Here is an 18,223-nt window from a genome sequence, read left to right on the forward strand (position 1 = left end):
AAAAATTAAAACGTGTACGTTTGTTGTATTGTTATATTAGGTTAGCTTATTACCCCCGTAAAATACCAGTTTTACCCCCACGGGGGTAATTACCCCTAGGTTAAGAACCACTGTTCTAGGGGTTCTGAAGGGGTTGTTTGTGATGACCAGCGGTAGCAGCATGGTTCCATTTTTATCACCTGTCGCCATGCCTGTCACGTTCTAACAAGTATGTAAGTGCGAAAGTGAGAGGCATAATGACAGGCGATAATTATGAAACCATGCTGCCACCGCTGGAGTCGAAGGTCTTGGCCTGTGTTCGTGTGGAGCCACTGCATCCCCATGATGCTCATCTACTATTTCTGCTCGCAGCTCTTAAGTGCGATAAATTGTTCTAGGGGTTCTGAAGAGGTTATTTGTGACGACCAGAAACGCAAAATCATGTTCGATACGTCGAGAGTAGATAATCAAAGTCTACGTCTACTGCCATAAAGATCAAACTAGACCAAAACCTTGTCAATAACCAACAAAATGCTACCTTGACCCTGTCAACTTCACTTATTTCCCAATATCCACAACAGTTCCCAATTCATAATCACAAATTCGTCCCACAAATCAATCCCATTGCCATGCGGTGCCCGGGAAAGCTTTTTCTTGTTGGCAACGGTCGCCCTCACACACTTACACACACATGTGTTGTGATCGATTCGACTAAACTTGCCTCTAGGGATTCGGCAAATTCATTTGCGTTCACACGTAGGTATGTTTTAGGTGAAGTAAATATGCCCAGTACGATTAGTGGACACTTCACCGAGCGTACCTCCTACCTACCTACCTAGTATGTACCTACTCGTATACTTTACGTGATTCTTTGGTAATTACGCCAATATCAAATTCAGAGTCGGTTATGCTACTTAATGATAATCGCCTTAAGTTTATTTGCGTACGTAAGCTACTTAAACCTTGTTTTTTTTTTTCTCGGATACCTACTAAAATAACAGCTTGATTATCTAAATTTGTTGGAAAAAAAATAGAAAAATATTTTAACCAAGTTAACCCTCTTCATCGTCACGCTTAAACCTCTGAAGCGATATAGATTAATTAAATGGAAATAGTTTTAGGGCCGGAAGAAGATAGTTTTTATTAGTTTTTTTCTCGATGTGCAACCATATGATTCTCTAACTAAGGTAAGGGTCAAAATTACTTGAGTCATCACCATCATTATATTTATTCATGAAAAATATTAATTGAGTAATAACAATATTGATGGACCACCAATACTTTCCCCCGCATTTAAAAATAATAGGTTGCCTTGGTCACTCCTCAAATAGGACAACAAAAAAAAACCGGCCAAGTGCGAGTCGGACTCGCGTTTCAAGGGTTCCGTACATAAGTCCGACTCACGCTTGACTGAACATTTCTAATAGGTTTTCCTGTCATCTATAGGTAAAGAACTATTTTGTGTATTTTTTTCAAAATTTAAGACCCATTAGTTTCGGGGATAAAAGAGGGGGAAGGTCATTTTTTGGCTATTATCTAACTATAAAAAAAACATGTCAATCTTTGGGTCACTAATTTACATACACCGTGTACCAAATTTCAACTTAATTGGTCCAGTTAGTTTCCGAGAAAATAGGCTGTGACAGACGGACAGACAGACAGACGCACGAGTGATCCTATAAGGGTTCCGTTTTCTCCTTTTTAGGTACGGAATCCTAAAAAACATATAACACAGAAGGGAACCCCTCCTTCAGTGTCATCCCTTCCTCACCATTTGGGTAACCACATTAAAAACCCATAGAACCCTTTAATTACTAATCTCGCATTAAACGACCAGAGAAACGCTCTTACCTGTGACTGATCGTCATTACAGCTTCTAATAAACGCCAATTTCATCAACTCTTTGAACCCACGCTTAATTACAATGTATTCCATTATTGGAATAATGAAAACGAACCTCTAGGTTAAATCAAACAAAAGAACATTAAGTGACTAACCTAAAATCGGTTGTCCCTTCGGCGGGACCCTCGCACAGAGGTCACAGTTACAGCTGTACCTCAATTCGATATCCAATAGAAATACGTGGGTTATACTACTTAATATAATAGAACGTTAGGTTTTAAACACTATCAAAACTATACCAATACAAAAAAAAATGTTAATTCCATTTTTTTTGGAATAGGGAAGCCTATACCTACTAGTATACTATAGTATAGAAATTTGAATAATGTTTGGAAATCATCGATTAAACGTTCATATAATTTATCCAGATTTTTATATCGATTGTCATTATATACCATTAGTACGTACCTACCACCTACCTATTACGAGATGGTAATTTTGGCTAAGTATGGCCCCAGATTCTTTTTTTTTATAATAGAGAACCTTCTTCGTGCCTATTCTGTTTGTTTTCCAGTCATAATGTTCTCTTAATACTCACGAGAGCGAATACTTTTCCTGTACCCATTTCGCTCGTATTTTCACCGCTTAACCATCACGGAAGCGAATTTGTCCAATTCTAAAACGATTCCCTTTAACGTTTACGTTCTACTGTATTCCCTGCTGCAGCAAAGCCAATTAAATAGGTCGGAAACGGGTCCTTTCGGGGCTATTACCTATCTTTTCGCTGGACACTTTCGGCTATATCGCTGGTAAGAGGGACAGGGAAACAATATATACCTTTCTCCGTCTTACTCAGCAGAAATTGTTCTGAAAACGGATATGTAATAACCCCCTTTTCGGGGATCGTCAACGCACACGGGAGGGAAATAAGTTTGTGAAATTCTCAGCTGTCTGGAACAGACCGTCGATTTAGAGAAAGGTTATTTAGAGTTCGGTTTACAAATGCTAGCTTAAAGTGTTTAAAAGGCAAATGATTTTGGTTTATTCACAAGAACCTAAGTAGGTAAAAGCAAAAGTATGCAATACCGGGTGTGGCCTGTAACACGAGCAAATAATTAAAACATAGATTGTACTCCTCAAACGATGACACTTTTGTTCAACAACTTTTAAAACTTATGAAGTATTTAGACTCCCTATTTTTCATACAAAATAAATATTATCTTCAATGGACGCCATCGCCACGCCATTTCATTTTGATTGACGTTTCTTGTCAAGCCTTAAACATAACAAAATTCGCAATACATTGCGTCTTTGAATAAACTTTAAAGTGTAATAAAAATCAAGCCACAAGTTTTTTCTTAAAGTCGCCGAACAAATGTTGGTCAGTATGAGGAGTACAGCCTACAGTTTAATTTTTTGCTCATATTACAGGCCACACCCGGTATACCTTTTAGCGCAATTCTCTGGACTGTTCGTTTAAATACATAAATATTAACTCCTGACCTATTATTACCTTTATCCAATTGCCTTTGTACATATTGTACAGTAAGTACTTAATCTGTAAAAATATGGGTGTACAAATCATCTCAAAAATATATCCCATAACTCTTAAGTCAGGGAATTAAGAACTATGGGACATATTTTTGAGTAAGTTGTCTACACCCATATTTTTACCGTTGACTGTAGTAACATTAAGTATTGTAAATTATGTGAGATGTGCAATAAAGAGTATTGTATTGTATTGTATGTTCTTTTTGTGCTAATAAATATACTTACTAGTTAAACTTTATTTTATAGCGATGGTAGACTAGCGATAAGTCGTGTGACTTGTAAATTAAGATATAAGATTTAAAAAAAAATACTCGATTTAACATTGAATACCAGTTGAAAAGTACATAATAAGTATTTTCATCAATGGACTAGTAAGCGTGCAAGTCGTTTAAAGTTTAAAACAGTTTAGTTAAACTCCGTTCGGCTGTCGGGCGCACAACTTCGTCTCGGTAGTTTTTTAATATTCTTAACTCGGTCAGTGTTCCGTGGATTTGATCCAACTCAGAAAACTTAAGGTTTACATATGAAAAAATGAACATACTTACATAAACATCACATGGCGATGGTTTTTACTTAACATGGAAATATATTTAGTAATAAAGCCATTCCGAAAAGCGTATTTCGTTATAAAAAAATTCAAATTGTTAATACCTAATTGCATACAAACAGAACTGTTGCCATGTTGGTAATTAAAATTATAGGTTGTGTGTTCTATTGCGTAATGCGTTGAATTGTAAATAGCCTGTGGGTACATAAGCTATTTTTTGTATATTTTTTATGATTCGCCGTCCGATCTTCACAGGCTGGGGCACATTAAGTACTTCTTAAATGTACCTGTAATGTTCTACCTGTAATGTTTCTATGACAATCAATAACCGTCATAGAAATCACTACATGTCCCCAAGCATTAAAACTTGTAATCCTAATCATCCTTAACATCGGCTTTTTTAATTAAAATTCGATTAGCGAAGTTCACAAACAATTTGGGTATCAGAATGGCTATAGTGGGCGACCTCTTTTTACAAGAATCGTTGGCAGAAAAAGTTGTGCAAAACAACTACATAGAAGATACGATTTTAAAGTTTGTCGCCTCCAACATCGAGCGTATGGAGCGAATATCTACTGTACAAAATCAAGTGTTTAAAGGCAAATATAAATCGAACAAGTTCGCAGGAATCCATTGCCTGTATATTTTAAGTAATAAAATCAACAACATAGTAACAGTGCATTTGTTTGCTTACATTGTTTGCTTACAATAAACGAAATGGGTTAGCCATTTTACAAACAATAATGGATTTGACATAAAATAGTATAATTACAGTAATCGAATCATATAATTTTATATTTTAAATGAATTAATTTCAAAGAATCTTTCAATCTTTTCCTTGAAGGATTTAAACACGATCTTCACTTAGTTTAAAACAGAGTACATTACACCAAGAGAAAGGAAGTGAAAAGTTCTTAAAACTCTTAAACAATTAGTTGCAGCAAGTTAGCGAACTGCGAGCTGATGAGATTAATAACAGTTCTAAACTAGATCGCAGCGAGATAGTTTCCATCGCGGGTTAATTTCAGTGAAAGATGCATTTCGGGCTGCGGTATGCAGAGGGCGGCTGTCAAATAGTTAACTTGTACTTGATAGACGGAATCTTAGAGTCTATTTGATTCGTGTTTCGGTCGTAATCCTACTAATAACAAAATTATGAATGTAATATGGTAATAAGACACTCAAAAGTAATAAAATTGGGTAACGTTAAAAATAAGCTAATACTATCACGTAATTTTTTCGGATAACTCAGGGAACGAGTCAAAGATTTTCACGTTTCACGATATGCCTAGGAATTTCACGATATGCCTGATCTTACGATCGGCCGCCGACATACATACCTATTTCTCTCGCGTGACGTGTCAGCGCGGTAAGGTGCTACGCAGATTTTTCCGCTACATAACATCTACGGAGTGCTACGCCTTGCCACAGCTGTGCATTCCACCATTATACCGTAACTATGGGCCCGATTCGGATTATGAAATAGATATCTATTAGACATCACCAAGATACGATAACGATATGTTTAAGATCTAACCTGTCAAATTTGACATTTGCGCGATTCTGGAGATACTCTTGAACGATTTCCACAGGATATGACTTAGAGATCTAATTCATATCTAATGGATATTTTACTCTATCTAACATAAAAGTGACATTGGTTGCCCGAATTGCGCTTCACAAGAGAACTAGTTGATGTCTAAACTATAACGTATCTAGAATGGATATAGTAGTCTTTTGTGAATATCTTGAAGTTCGAATACGGCAGTAAAGCAATAAATAAAAGGAAAGCCTCACTTGTACAATCATCTGGACCCCTATTCGACAAGCGACGTTTGACGTATCGTGTTGATCTCCCGTTGATGTGGGAAAAATCATAAGTTCTCGAATACGTACAATGTCAAAATTTGACATTAACAATCCACAGTTACGGTGACAAGCAAACCAAACCGAACCGCCCTTAGTTTAGAGTTGAGTTTTGGTTGTACCAAATGATATTATCCACCGTTGATGGAATCAACACTTAGTATGCAATAAAACCAACTGTTGATTTGACGTGGATGCGAAATCACAACCATACTATTTGGCACAACCATAGAGAAATTAATCAAATTAATAAGTTTAGAGTGCTCGTCACTCCATACGTAGCTAAAAACTCATTTAAATAAAGCGAGCTTTACGAAAGCTCATTTGTAATGAAATTTTAAATCTTATTACAATCCTTACAACTCTTACAAGTACCTACTCTAAACATGATCGTTTCATATAATAGTTAATTAAAATTAACTCAATTAAAAATACTATTAACTAAGAGTGTTTACGAATCTGAAACATTATTTTTCACTGTATGTTTAGAACTGATTTACTTCTTTATAAGAAAAGATGTTTGAAACTAAGAAAGTTCTTTTTCAACTCGCGATTGGCGAGAAAGTCCAAAGTTTTAAACCAAGTTAGTAACTCACGATAGTTTAACCAATCCATTTAAACTTGGATTATACATTTCACTAACCAGTAAATAAACTGAAGTAGATGTTGTTTATACGACAACGGTTTCACTCACTTGAATTTTTAGTCGCTATTGGCGACATATTTCGGGCCCGTCGGGGGTCCTTCCTCGGGCTCGAGTGCTCGCGCCTGAGCCTGAGGAAGGACCCCCGACGGGCCCGAAACATGTCGCCAATAGCGACTAAAAATTCAAGTGAGTGAAACCGTTGTCGTATAAACAATTTAAAATATGTCTCACGAAAGTTTAATATTGAAGTAGATGTTAATATTATTAAACTGAAAAAGTTATCAAAACACAGAAAAAGGCCCTCGTCACTTTTTCTATCGTATATCACTACACCTTATAAAACAAAGCCTCCCCCGCGTCTGTCTATCTGTTCTTATTCGCGATAAACTCAAAAACCACTGAACGGAATTTCATGCAGATTTCACCTATCAATAGAGTGGTTCTTGAGGAAGGTTTAGGTGTACAATTTGTTAAGGTTTTGTGTACCCCGTGCGAAGCCGGGGCGGGTCGCTAGTGACATCTATTTTTCAGTTAATTTTTGCATAGTAGTGCTGATACATAAAATAATACAATCAAATACAGGACTTGATTTGTTTCCTAGTTAAATACAGGATATTTTCTCAACCCTTGCCATAGCCATAGCCATATTGTGCGAGATTCATATTACAGATCATACCTACTTAGTAACTTTTACTGTGGCACCAAGCCTGAAATCGTGAAAAATTATAGGATTACCCATAGAATGTATGAAATAACCAAATTTTTCGTTTTCGGTGTTGGGTCTATAAGTAAAAAGTTCACAGTATTCAACTCACAAAATATGGCTAAAAGTTTAAAAACATCATGTTTACGCTAAATCGCGGTAGCTAGACTAAGCCTAAGTAACCAATGTTTTCGCGAAGTGGCATTAGGTATTTGTATTTGAATCGAATGCACGAATTCCTAAACGGAATGGCTCTGGAATGTTATAAAGGAGAAAACGGCGAGCCCGGGCTTGTATCGGCGAGCACAGTCGGTAGATTAGAAGCAGTACGCTTACTAAAGGTCCATACACACAGAAGCGTCGCAGCACGATTTCAGCTCCCTGCGTAAACACTCGTATGCACATATTTGTTAAATACATATTAATTTATAATAATTAATTCTATAATTTATAATATATTTGATAGAATCGGTTCAAAATCGTGATAGAGTGTTTTGGAGAGTTATGTCCGTCAGTTGTAATGAAGAACCTTATGACCCCATTTTGCGTGTATAACTGGCCTTTAAATTTATAGTTTATGATGGTTCGTTATTTTATAAGAGGGTAGTTTTTGCACAGTGTAGTTTTTCCTCAGTCACCCGTTGACCACGAACGCTGTAAAGGGTTCGAAACGTCGGGATGTAAAGTGTCATTCTATAATGGAACTTGCTAATAAGTAAACAAAAGTCACTAGTAAATTCATCATTCAGAGACAATTTCAATATGGCGGTTTGTTTACTTAGTTAGCAAGTTCCACTTTATACTTCATTCAATATACGTGATATAATCCGTTTCAATAGTTTTATTTCATGACAAAGAAGAAGTTCATAGAACGACATTACCCTACTGTTAACTACGGGGTAGTATGGCCCAGCTCCGAACGTCTGCCTCTTTATTCGTTCCCATTGTGCACAATCGCGGACAGAATCGGGTTAGCAATTTTCTTCATAATACAGGTAATCTTCGCTGCCCCTGACAGATGTACTGAACTCGTAATTCTACGACGAGACCCCGCGGCGGCCATTTTTTCTTCTTTTGTTTAATGTTAATGCCCGGACGCGGACGCGGTTATTTTCCGTGAGATATTTTTTTAAGAAAACACGCAAAGAGATACGCTTGGTTTATTTAAGAAAACACGCGTTTTTCGTCACCGATAACAACAATATTTTATTTAATAATCTACGTATTAAGTTTACACGAGCTTAAATAATTTGTTTACTTTGGAACTAGTCAAGTATAGCGTAGCCCATTCCATAGTGCTTGCTCTCGACCATCGCATGGCCATCTCGCTGGTCCAGTGCTGGGCCATCGTGTAGTAGCCATAACCATCACACGGTCATCTCGCTGGTTCAGCGCTGGGCCATCGTGTAGAGGAGTAAATAGACGTAGGAAATACATTAAATATCCAATCCGCCATCGGCCTGCCACATTGCCGCTCTAAGTTATATTTACTCTTAGACCTTGTTTACCTTTTACCCCTATGTATCGATCGGAAATTAATAACGCGCCCATGCGATACATGGTAGCAGCCGAAGTTGCAATGCAAATAACATAGTATGGGCGCAATGCATGCTATTGATTCAGAATGCAGCCGCAGACCGCTGAAATGCAACTAACAACCAATAGTACATAATATTGAAGTCGGTTACCGCGTTACCGAAATGGGTCAAACAGAAAACTGTTTTACGTCTTTCCTGTAGACATACACAAGAGTTAAGGGCTATAAAGGTTAATTTTCTTATTTAACCCTTATCCACGTGAAAAGGTCCTCCTTTTGTTTAGAGAACTATGATAAAATCATTACTGGTTTGATTATATTTTGGAGAACATGAAAAAGTAATGGAAAAAAAAATTCATTACTTACATGCCCACAAGCTGTTAACTATTGCCCACAGGAGAGTAAAATGTACAGTTCGCACGAACACACTAGTTTTCCCTTTATTCGTTATTTTTGTTTAGAGTCGGACCAAAAAAAGGCTGCAGTGGATTTGATAGCCCACGCAGTGACAGTATTATTTATACGTCATAATTTCATAGAAGTTTGACGTTTAAAATGAAACTTGCACTGCGTGGGCTATCAAATCCGCTGCAGACTATCCTTGGTCTGACGTACTCTATTTGTTGTTTAGTTTACGCGTTGTAATTTAGACAGAGGTGAATATATTTTTCCTCAGTCTCCCATTGAACATACCGCTGTAAAGGGTTAGAAGTTTTGATACGCGATAGTCCCAACGCCATCTAACGTGATATTTGGTAAACCTTTTGGTATGGAGTAACTAATCTGCAAAACGTAATTCAAGACCAAAAAAAGTAAGAAATGTTGCCACTTTTTTACTAGCGCGTCTTGTATTTATGTACAAATAAGTAAACAAAAGTACTTTTTTAAATAGTAGGAGTAAAATTACTAATGAATAAATTATTTTAGCGTGATTATTTATCAAAAGTAATTTACTGTTTTGCACATAAATTATTGCAGTGGCAACATTGTCTTACTTTTTTTGGGCTTGAATTACGTTTTGCAGTATACCTATACGAACATTACCATATTATGACGATTGCCATCCGGTTAGCGGAATTGATGGTCATTTAGTTGCTATGCACCTCTTCGCAGTCTTATTGACAGCCAACAGTGACTGGGCGCTACTCGGTTTGATTAGTAGCGGGAGTGAGGCCTTAGGCTGCCTCTCCACTGAGGCGATGAGAGGAGACGTGATTGGTTGTAATCCAATCGGAGAAGAGATGTGGATTACACATGTCGCCTCTCCTCCTCAGTGAAAAAGCAGTACCTACTAAGGTGACCGATTTGTGGTTCGTTTTTTTTTATAAACATTTTTTTTTTTAATAATCATAATTCTTGGATCTATGTAAATATCATACTGTTATTCTTAAACAAAATACATACCTTCTCGTTTCTATAATATTAACTTAACTAAATAAAAGACAAACATAATACAAGTAATACTTAATATAAAAAATAAGAATAGATAAGTTTAAGTAAGATTTTAATATAAAAAATATGTAGCTCTTAGTCTAGACCTAAATTGACATTCGAATATTTAATTCGTATTCTTAATGACATTGTACAAAATCTCAAACAAAACATTGTACAGATCTGAAGTAGGCTTCTTTTAATCAAGTAACATTCTTAAGAGTACTCCCGAACAAACCAATTAAAAATTAATTATTAATGTATAAGGGTATTATACAGCTTTTTAATTGGTTTGTTCCACCTCTCCAATTTCAATGTCCAATGTCGTTGCGCCTCACTCTCTCATGAAGCAAAATGTGAGACGCAATACACATTGCACAAAGAAAGGTACCTATTTGACAGATGGAATACCACCCTAAGAAAGGTAATAAGTATATAGAATGGTATATTTTTGAAATGTATCTAGATCTCTTTGAATCGGGGTTTCGCAGCGAAATTAATTTATTGAGATCAAAGCGGATTGAGTCTTATTCAGCTGGTTTAACTTGAAGCTGGAGATTATAGGCGGGGATTCGATATTTTTGACCTAAAGAAATATTAATTAATTTTATACAGGTACGGTGCGTTTTTGATAACGAACTTTTATATTTAAAATAAGCTTCTGCCTGCGACCTCTACGTCGTCTACGTGGGAATAATGATGAAAAATAAAAACTACCCTGTCAATTTTCGCTCCTCAACTTTTGTTTTCTAAATCGGTTCAGCGGTTAAAGCGTGAAGAGGCAACATACAGATTGACAGACAGATAGACAAAGAAACAGACTTACTAAGGTAAACGTACTAGTGCTCGACATGCTAATGCCCAATAGATGACACCTTGCTGTCACCTCTATTGACAATGACTTAAGTTTCAAGATGACATGTACTGGGGCCGCGTCGAGCACCAGTTTTACCTTTTCCCATTTACAATATTATTAGGGATTTTTACGATGTCAACATCAACATACGCAAAGTTACTGAACTTAAGTCATTGTCAAAAGAGGTGACAGCAAGGTGTCTACTATTGGGCATTAGCATGTCGAGCACTAGTACGTTTACTTTACCTCCCGTAACTTACTTATAAATTGGCAGCCTTTAACCTTTAAACTTAAACGTTATTCTTCCAGGTACGCCGGCACGAGCGCATGCTCCAAGACCAAGCCAAGAAGATGAACGTGAAATCGCTGGCGGCGAACAAGGAGGACGCTGGCAAGAGCGTTGAAATTCGCATCGCTAAAGTGGCCTTCACTATCTTCTTCCTATTCGTCTGCGCGTGGACGCCGTACGCGTTCGTTGCGATGACTGGAGCATTTGGAGATAGGTAAATTTCTTTTTTTATGAAGGAAGCAAACGAGTACACGCATCGCCTGATTAGTCACCCGCAACACCAGAGAAGTTGCGTTGCCAACCTTTAAAATGGGAGTACGCTCTTTTGTTGAAGATTTGAAAGTCGTATCGGTCCGGAAATACGGCAACGGAATGAACTTCCAGCAGTCTCGCGCTTTCAGTTACACCTCGATAGGTAAATGTGTATTGTATGAACGAGATTGTTAAGAAATGCCTACAGAAGAAATCATCATTAAACCCGAAGAGCATTCAGTTCAGAAGCTGCCTATTTGACGCGCTGTCGCGGATAAAGTTAGTTGTTTTGTAATATATACCTATATATTATAACAGAAGACCGACTCTGGACAGGGACGCGTGGAGGAATATGGGAGAGACCTATGCCAAGGGCAACCAGACAAAACGTCTGCGGAGAAAGGCTAGCAGTAAGTAAGTAAGTATATACCTATATAATACAGGGTGATTCATGAGACGTGAGCAGGACTAATCCTACACACTGAGTAATTGATAATTGATCGATCACCGTAGTATTTAGGTGAAACAACCACACTTTTTCCTACTTTTTAACTTTTTGGCGAGGGCAAATTTAATTCTGTACAATCTTGGTCACCCTACAAAACCTAAATAATAAACATAAAACCTCTTTTACCGTAATGACAGCATTTTGATTACGAAGAAAATGTACTGTCAAACTTGGTGAGATACGAGTTTTCAAAAGTAACCAGACCGTGATGGCAGTGATGACATTCAATTTGACACAGAATATCGGTAGTTTGGTATTCTAATTTTAGGGTGACCATGCATGTCGTAAATAAATTAATAACTTTTTCTTTCAACACGACTACAAAATTAACGTTAAACTCACTAATACTGATACGAAACAGTTGCTTATAATTTACGAAATGCGCGGTGTTAGTCCTGCTCACGTCTCCTGAATCACCCTGTATAATAACTCCACGGCCGATTCGGCCACGGCGACTGCTATCAACTCAGTTGCTGCCTCTGGTGTGCTCACAAGTGGCTGACGTAGCCGATCTTGTTACTAAAAGTTCGCGAACATTGCGGGCATGTGAGCACACCTTATAATGTATTGCCGCAGATGGTCTGGATTTTACTTCGTCGCGCTTGGCATCAAGGCGGCGATTCAAAATCGTTACGTTAGCATTTGCTGCCCGCCATGCCGTTCGTATGGCTGCCTGCTGCTCCCATCGCGAGGGCTCTATACGACACTTTTTCATGTGCCGCTTAAGCACATCTATATATGTACCCGAGGAATTGGCCGCCCTGTTTCCGCTTGCCCATTCCGCGTTCCCATATCAATCTCGAACCTACCTATTTCATTTCCGAAACCAATAAAAAATTACTTACCTTAGATATAATTCTTTTTTTACAGGAGTATACTGACGCCAGTGGCCACGATGATCCCGGCGGTGTGCGCTAAAGTGGTGTCCTGCATAGACCCATGGGTGTACGCCATCAACCACCCCAGATACAGGTCAGTCATAACTTGTAGGTAGGTACAGATGTACCTACCACCATATACATAATACATAATAATTGCATAATTAATTATAATTAATAATAAATAATAATTATTATTATAATGCATAATTGTTTTTTCACCTCAGCAGCTCGAACAAGGGTACTTTGCTTCTTAAAAACAGTGAGCAAAATGCGATTTTGCTCACTTAGTGAGACAGTATGAGTGAGCAAAATCGCATTTTGCTCACTGAGTGAGACAAAATGTCATTCAAGTGACTTTTATAGTCAAATGTCATTTCAACATGCGGGGTCTAATACAAGTTCGATATACTTGGGTTCTATTATCTCTGTCCCTCTAGGTATGTTCTCACTGCTTAGGGTGAAAAATTTTGTGTACTACACGAGATCAAAGTGAATCTATTATAGAATCTTTCGCTTGCACGGGACTCAAAGTAAGCACTCGAAGAAATATCAAACTTTGATCTCTTGTTGTACAAATAACTATTCTTCGTATTTTCTCGGAAAAGTTCGTATTTGTCATGCTACTTCAATCAACCTCAGTATGTACTTTTTGTACCGAGACTGGCTGAAATAGCAAGTTACGTTTCCGAAAACACGATGGAAAATAATTATGCACTACACATGTGTAACGTGATTTAATGAACACATTCACAGCGCGTTGGCCAGATTTAAGGCCAACTAAACTGAATGTTTACATTGCAGTCCCTGGGTGGTTGATTACATTTTTTGTCCCATCGCATTGTGTTGCTGTTTTTCCAGGGCCGAGCTGGAGAAGCGGCTGCCATGGCTGGGCGTGCGCGAACAGGACCCGGACGCGGTGTCCACCACCACCAGCGTCAACACGGCCACCACGGGACCCCAGGTTGAGGCCTGAACAAGTGAACACTTGAACATCATGCCCTGTCTAACGTAATCTGTACAAATCTCATGACAAGCAAGGCAACCGTTGATACAGATTATATTTATGTCCCAAAGGCAATGTTCATTATGGTCACTTTTCATAGCTGCTGTGTCAAAACTATTTCAAGCTGCGATTGTACAGATGGCACATAAGTGTGAAGTCCCCCCTAAGACATGCAGAAGTTCTTTAATTAAACCGCCACACAGTTAACTTAGATTCTTGTTTTATATTTTAAGTAGGTACTTATCTTAAGTACTTTTAAGTAGGTACTTCTATCTGACATAGTTAGGGACCTAAATTAGCTAATTAATTAAAGTTAACAATATTCCGTTTCCGGCTTACTCGTAGGTACCTCCTACTCAATTCTAATTACTACTACTAATTACTACAAATATATAGGTAGTTAAACATAAATTCCTAATTACCTACAAAATTAATAAAAGCATTTATTGATAATCACATAGTCCAACATATTACAGCCACACAATAGTCATTACACTAGATTATATAAAACTAATATAAACCTACAAAATGAAACAATACAATCCATTAATAAATGAATAAATCAAACATCAAGATTATTTAAAAACGTATTCAGGTCAAAAATATTTCGTCGTACGTACATTTAAAAAAGATTTTTCGGAGCAGAATATTAGCGTTCGGCCCTCGGGACTCTCCATAATGGAAGGCTTAACGAATCTGTATTCCACATTCAATGGATTGCTGTTTGTTATCAAAGAAATTCATTTACTTGAAAAACCTATAATAATTAGAGAAAAGGATTAATTTTGATGGTCCGTTTTTTTAGGTATTTATTTAGAAAGACTATTAGAACTTCAATTCAGAATTTCATTCATTCATCAGAGTAATTAAATATTTCAATGCTTTCTTTAATGGACTGGGATTTGTATAAATTGCATTTAACTAATATTTTGTAATATATAAGTACCTACATATACTTTGAGTACGAATCTCTGATTCACATAATTTTATTACTTTTGTTATATCGGATCTTTGATTAATGACCGGCTGGCCTAATGGATTCTGATGACGTGACGCCATATTTTTTTTACAATAGAAGCAAAATATAAAAATAACAAAAAAATGTACGGACCGATCCCGACGACAATGGCTAATGACTTTGAAGCAAATAAAATTGAATACAGCAAACAATTTCGATTGTTTTATTTCTTCTGAAAATCCTAACCAAATCCTGAAGAAAGTAGGTACTTAAGAATGACTTTAAGAATTGTACTAAATAGGAAGGCTGAAATACCTACACTTTTAAGATTGTTTTAAAGAGGAATAATATTTATATAGATGTTTGCTACTCAATTATATTAATAGTACCTACATTACGATACAAGAGTGAAGAGATACTAGTGTGAAAAATAGGTAATTCGCAACATGTGGCGGAGTGGTGACGACCGAAGGGAGTGTTGTAAATCGACATGAGTTGCGAATTACCTATTCGCACATGTATCGTAGGTACAACGTTTTACAGTACATATGGCTGATATGGCCCTTGCGTAATAAGTTGCGTAATGTGCTAATTATCGCGGTAAAATAGCACCATATATATGTACTGTAAAACATATTAAATGACTATCTAACACAGTGATCCAAAGAGGATATTGATATTACTCTTTCCTATTATGCCTCATGCCGGGACATTTGGATATTCCGAGGATAGACACAAATTAGGAAAAAGAGGAACAGTTCCCTGTGCTTGAAACTTTCGAAGAGAAGATAAACAAAATGAGTAGGTATGTATATGTTACACTATAGCAAGTTAACAACACAATTTTGTATATTAGACTATATATTTAATATTACTTACTAATGAAAAAAATATTTTAAGTAAAATAAATTCAAACAAAGCTTTAAGTTATGAATCAAGCTTAAATCGGCTATCGGAACATTGGGCAATGAAAGGAAAAGCTCCGATTGTCTCAGAGGCGTTTTTACGTCCGCATTAGAATTTTTATGTGGCACTTATTTTGGAAACGACTGATCTATTAAAGGGGATTTAAAAGTCTTTAACGCCTTCGAAGCCCTTATTGATCAAACTTACGTCAGCGAGAATAATAGGTACCTACGGGAAGGGGAATTCTTATAAATTTTGATGTGTGGGTTCACAATCAAACCACTGTGTATGGTTCATAAACTGTATTTAAATTAACAACTTTACAACTTCTGGGATATAACTAATAAGATAAACGTAAATAATTCGTATTGAACATACTTAAAACATAATTGAATTTTTCTAACAGTCAAAACTGACGTGTCGACATTAAGTATGGTATATCATTCTATGGCAAAGAAACTGCCAGTGCAGGTTGGAACCTCTGAGGTTCCTACAGATGTAAGTACGAAAGGTACCTACTTCTATAAAATTATGACGTTTAAATAACACTTGCACGGTCTGGGCTATCAAAGTTACTGCCAAGTTAGCTTGGTCTAACTCTTACTCCACACGCTTTTATTTAGTTTCATCTGTTTTCGTTACCTATATATATATATATAGTCCTCCTCATCGTTTTCGATGACGGCGACCCTAAACAAATATCATGGACGTTGTCTGGCGTGAGCTCTTATGTGGCTGGCCAGGCCGAACTTGGTCTTAAAAATTCTATTGCACGTGTGACAATAAAGTTGGCCAGCTTCGTTGAGCGTGTACACGTAGGAGGGCTTAGGTCTCTCTTTTCGTAATCAATCACGTCTTTCGTTACCTATACATAGTTGTCGAAAGCCACGTTTTACCAAGACTTTAATCGATATAGCTTAAGAAGTAGAAATTTCGATATAGCCTATGGTCCCTTAGGGTCCGGTAGCAAGAAATTTAAAATATTTAAAGTCCCTTTATTTTATGATGTACACTGAGAGAAAAATCATCACCATCAGTGGCCCATTTTATAAAGCTACAAGTTACAATTTACAAGCGGAAGTCTCTTTCTAACCCTATGTGTTATAACGAGACTTCCGCTTGTAAATTGTAACTTGTAGCTTTATAAAATAGGCCACAGGAATTAAAAAACAGTTCTGTACTGGGGGAAAATTGAAGTTTTAGTAATAATTATGGACATTTCACTATTTCTGTAAAGTTTATTTATTTCTACAAACAGCTCAGTAATCCCAAATATAATCTCAACAAACAGATAATAGAAATTGCAAGAGCTAATAAAAATTGCAAAAGTCAATTTGTTGCTATTAGTTAACTCTCCTTGTCCCCGGATTAAGTTTATTTTTGTAATTCTAAGTGTATTTTTGTTGTACTTTTCTATCAGTGTACCTACTTATCTAAGTCACATAACTTTAACTCATACTAAAAAGTTTTTAACCCAAATAACCGAGTCCCCCATATAAAACGAAACCAGCTAATCGACTCGGCCCGTCGGAATCAATTAGTGTAAATCTCGCAGGCTCATTCTTTAGCCGAAATTTAATTAAGTGACGACATCGCGAACAGCCCGAATGGACGTGCTTTGGGCGAGTAAGTTATAGAGAGTGAAATAAATGTCTGGAATCAATTTTACGAGAAAACTTTGAAATACACGTCCCTGAATCCCTAGCCCATCGCTCTGCCAACTGAGTTATCGAGACTCACTCGATGACAGCGAATATTTACATCATATCACTCATATCATATGAGCCTTATGGTAACATTCCATTTCTAACCGCAGCTAACCGGTATTTCTAACCGGTAGGTACTAAACGCTGTCATTGTCAATTTCCATAGTAAAATTGACAGTAGTGCAGCTGTCGTTGGAAATGGAATGTTACCCTTACGGCGCGATTCGGGCAATGGATTAGAGATAGATTCAATAGATATGAATAGTAAAGATTCATTTCCCGAATCGCGCCGTTAGTGAGGCGCCTAGCGACAACTAAGTATCATAAGAGCATTACACTTCCCAAAGATATAATAATTTTTCCACTATTAATTTGTTTCTATTTTTCTGTGCAGAAAAAGAGTCGTGGAATGTATTGGTTCCCATACATTTTACGACTCTTCTTTTTCTGCACAGACTCTAAGCAATTATATTATTTAGTGCCCGATAGGTAGGTTGTACGTACCTATATAATAAACTAAATAACTTGAAACAATTAGGTACTTAAGCTTTGTTACACCTATTTTTTGGTTACAAAACACCCTCTTTATGCGAGACTTAAAACACACATGAGAAATATATCAAAAGCGCCAAAAAAAAACAAAAGTTTCCTCATAATCTCCTTTGAGATGTTCGCCGAACTCATTAGGCGCTGCATCTCGTAACTCGTAACGCGCGGTCGCTAACATAAATAAGTACAACTTATGTTCCTGTCTCTTGACGA

General features: G+C 37.0%; 1 protein-coding gene across 2 annotated transcripts in view; it reads left to right on the plus strand.

Annotated features, from left to right (window-relative positions):
* LOC134669119 (opsin-3) overlaps positions 1 to 13,890 on the plus strand; it is a 29,509-nt gene extending 15,619 nt beyond the window's left edge. For both annotated transcript variants that reach the window (XM_063526658.1, XM_063526659.1), the window contains 3 exons: positions 11,268 to 11,461; positions 12,878 to 12,979; positions 13,747 to 13,890. In XM_063526658.1, coding sequence (XP_063382728.1) covers positions 11,268 to 11,461; positions 12,878 to 12,979; positions 13,747 to 13,861 — 411 coding nt within the window. In that variant the 3' untranslated portion in view covers positions 13,862 to 13,890. The remainder of the gene's footprint in view (positions 1 to 11,267; positions 11,462 to 12,877; positions 12,980 to 13,746) is intronic.
* Positions 13,891 to 18,223: the final 4,333 nt, after the last annotated feature.

This window comes from Cydia fagiglandana, chromosome 11 (genome assembly GCF_963556715.1).
Source record: "Cydia fagiglandana chromosome 11, ilCydFagi1.1, whole genome shotgun sequence".
NCBI lineage: Eukaryota > Metazoa > Arthropoda > Insecta > Lepidoptera > Tortricidae > Cydia > Cydia fagiglandana.